This window comes from Cyprinodon variegatus, unplaced genomic scaffold (assembly GCF_000732505.1).
Source record: "Cyprinodon variegatus isolate N-32 unplaced genomic scaffold, C_variegatus-1.0 Scaffold1312, whole genome shotgun sequence".
Taxonomy (NCBI): Eukaryota; Metazoa; Chordata; class Actinopteri; order Cyprinodontiformes; family Cyprinodontidae; genus Cyprinodon; species Cyprinodon variegatus.
In genome coordinates, this window is record NW_015151765.1 from 148,230 (window position 1) to 149,352 (window position 1,123).

The 1,123-nt window shown below is 52.2% G+C and overlaps 1 protein-coding gene across 1 annotated transcript in view; it reads right to left on the reverse strand.

The window, feature by feature from the left end:
• Positions 1-287: 287 nt before the first annotated feature.
• Positions 288-1,123, reverse strand: part of LOC107102755 (EVI5-like protein) — a 6,752-nt gene continuing 5,916 nt past the window's right edge. Inside the window, exon 3 of the mRNA XM_015402175.1 lies at positions 288-741. Coding sequence (XP_015257661.1) covers positions 424-741 — 318 coding nt within the window. The 3' untranslated portion in view covers positions 288-423. The remainder of the gene's footprint in view (positions 742-1,123) is intronic.

Genomic DNA, 1,123 nt, shown 5'->3' on the forward strand with positions numbered 1-1,123 from the left:
TGTTCTGGCTGCGGGACACAGAGGAAGAAAAGTTCACAGATTTCCAACCAGGAAGTAGGATTCCATTGGACGCGGTGAGCGAGGCTGATGGGTGTAAAACCGTTTCCCATCCTTCCCTCCTTGGAGTCCAGTTCAGATTCACTTTATTCTCTCCATGTATTTGATGCGATGATGTTTGAAAGGATATGAGTCTGCCGGCGTCTGGGAGGCCCCTCCCCGCCGGCGTCTGGGAGGCCCCTCCCCGCCAGCGTCTGGGAGGCCCCTCACCGCCGGCGTCTGGGAGGCCCCTCCCTGCCGGCGTCAGGAATAGAGCCCGCCCCCATGTCTGCGGTACGGAAAAGGGAAAGACTGGAAAAGCCAAAGAGGATTTGGTTGATTAATACAATCCACTGTAGCAGTTAGAGGCTCCTGGGGGGGGCGGGGTCAGTTATCCAGGACGTCGGCGCACACCATGCTGCCGTATATCTGCTGCGGGTCGGGAGGCGTCTGTAGCCGCTCCTCCGCCTCGCTGTCCGTGCTGCCCTCGCTGTCTAACCGGGGAGACGGGTGGCGGGGGTCCGTCAGCGTGGGGTACAGGGCGGCGGCGGGCAGGGGGCTGTTCAGCAGGTCTTCGTCCGAGCTCAGGTAGTCTCCCTCGGCGGAGGCGGGGCTGGCCAAGCACAGGTTCTGGTAGGCGGGGCTTCCTCCTCCACAGGTGATCCTGGCGTCAGGTGCCGCCTTCTGTCCTCTCAGCGTCCTGATCTGCATAGAGAGGAAAAACACACTGATGCTGTGTCGTTTCTGGCAGCCATCTTGGATTTAGTCTTCAGGACAAAATCAGTTTAAGTTGCATTTTAGTATTTACCATATGTGGTAGTTTTAGTTGGTTTTAGTTGAATAAAACTTAAAAAGGTTTTAGTTTAGTTTTAGTCATTCCTATGTTGCATTAAAAAGTTAACTTTTACAATTTGGAATAAAAACCAGATTCTTTCCCAGAATGACAGATCTATCCTAGATGCTACAGTAGCTGGGTATAGAATGCTGCCATGCAGATCAGTAAGCAAATTACAGCTGATAATAAAGAACTAACTTTACCCTTGATTTGAACGACCAATTAATTAACTAACTTCCAGTTCTAGTTATT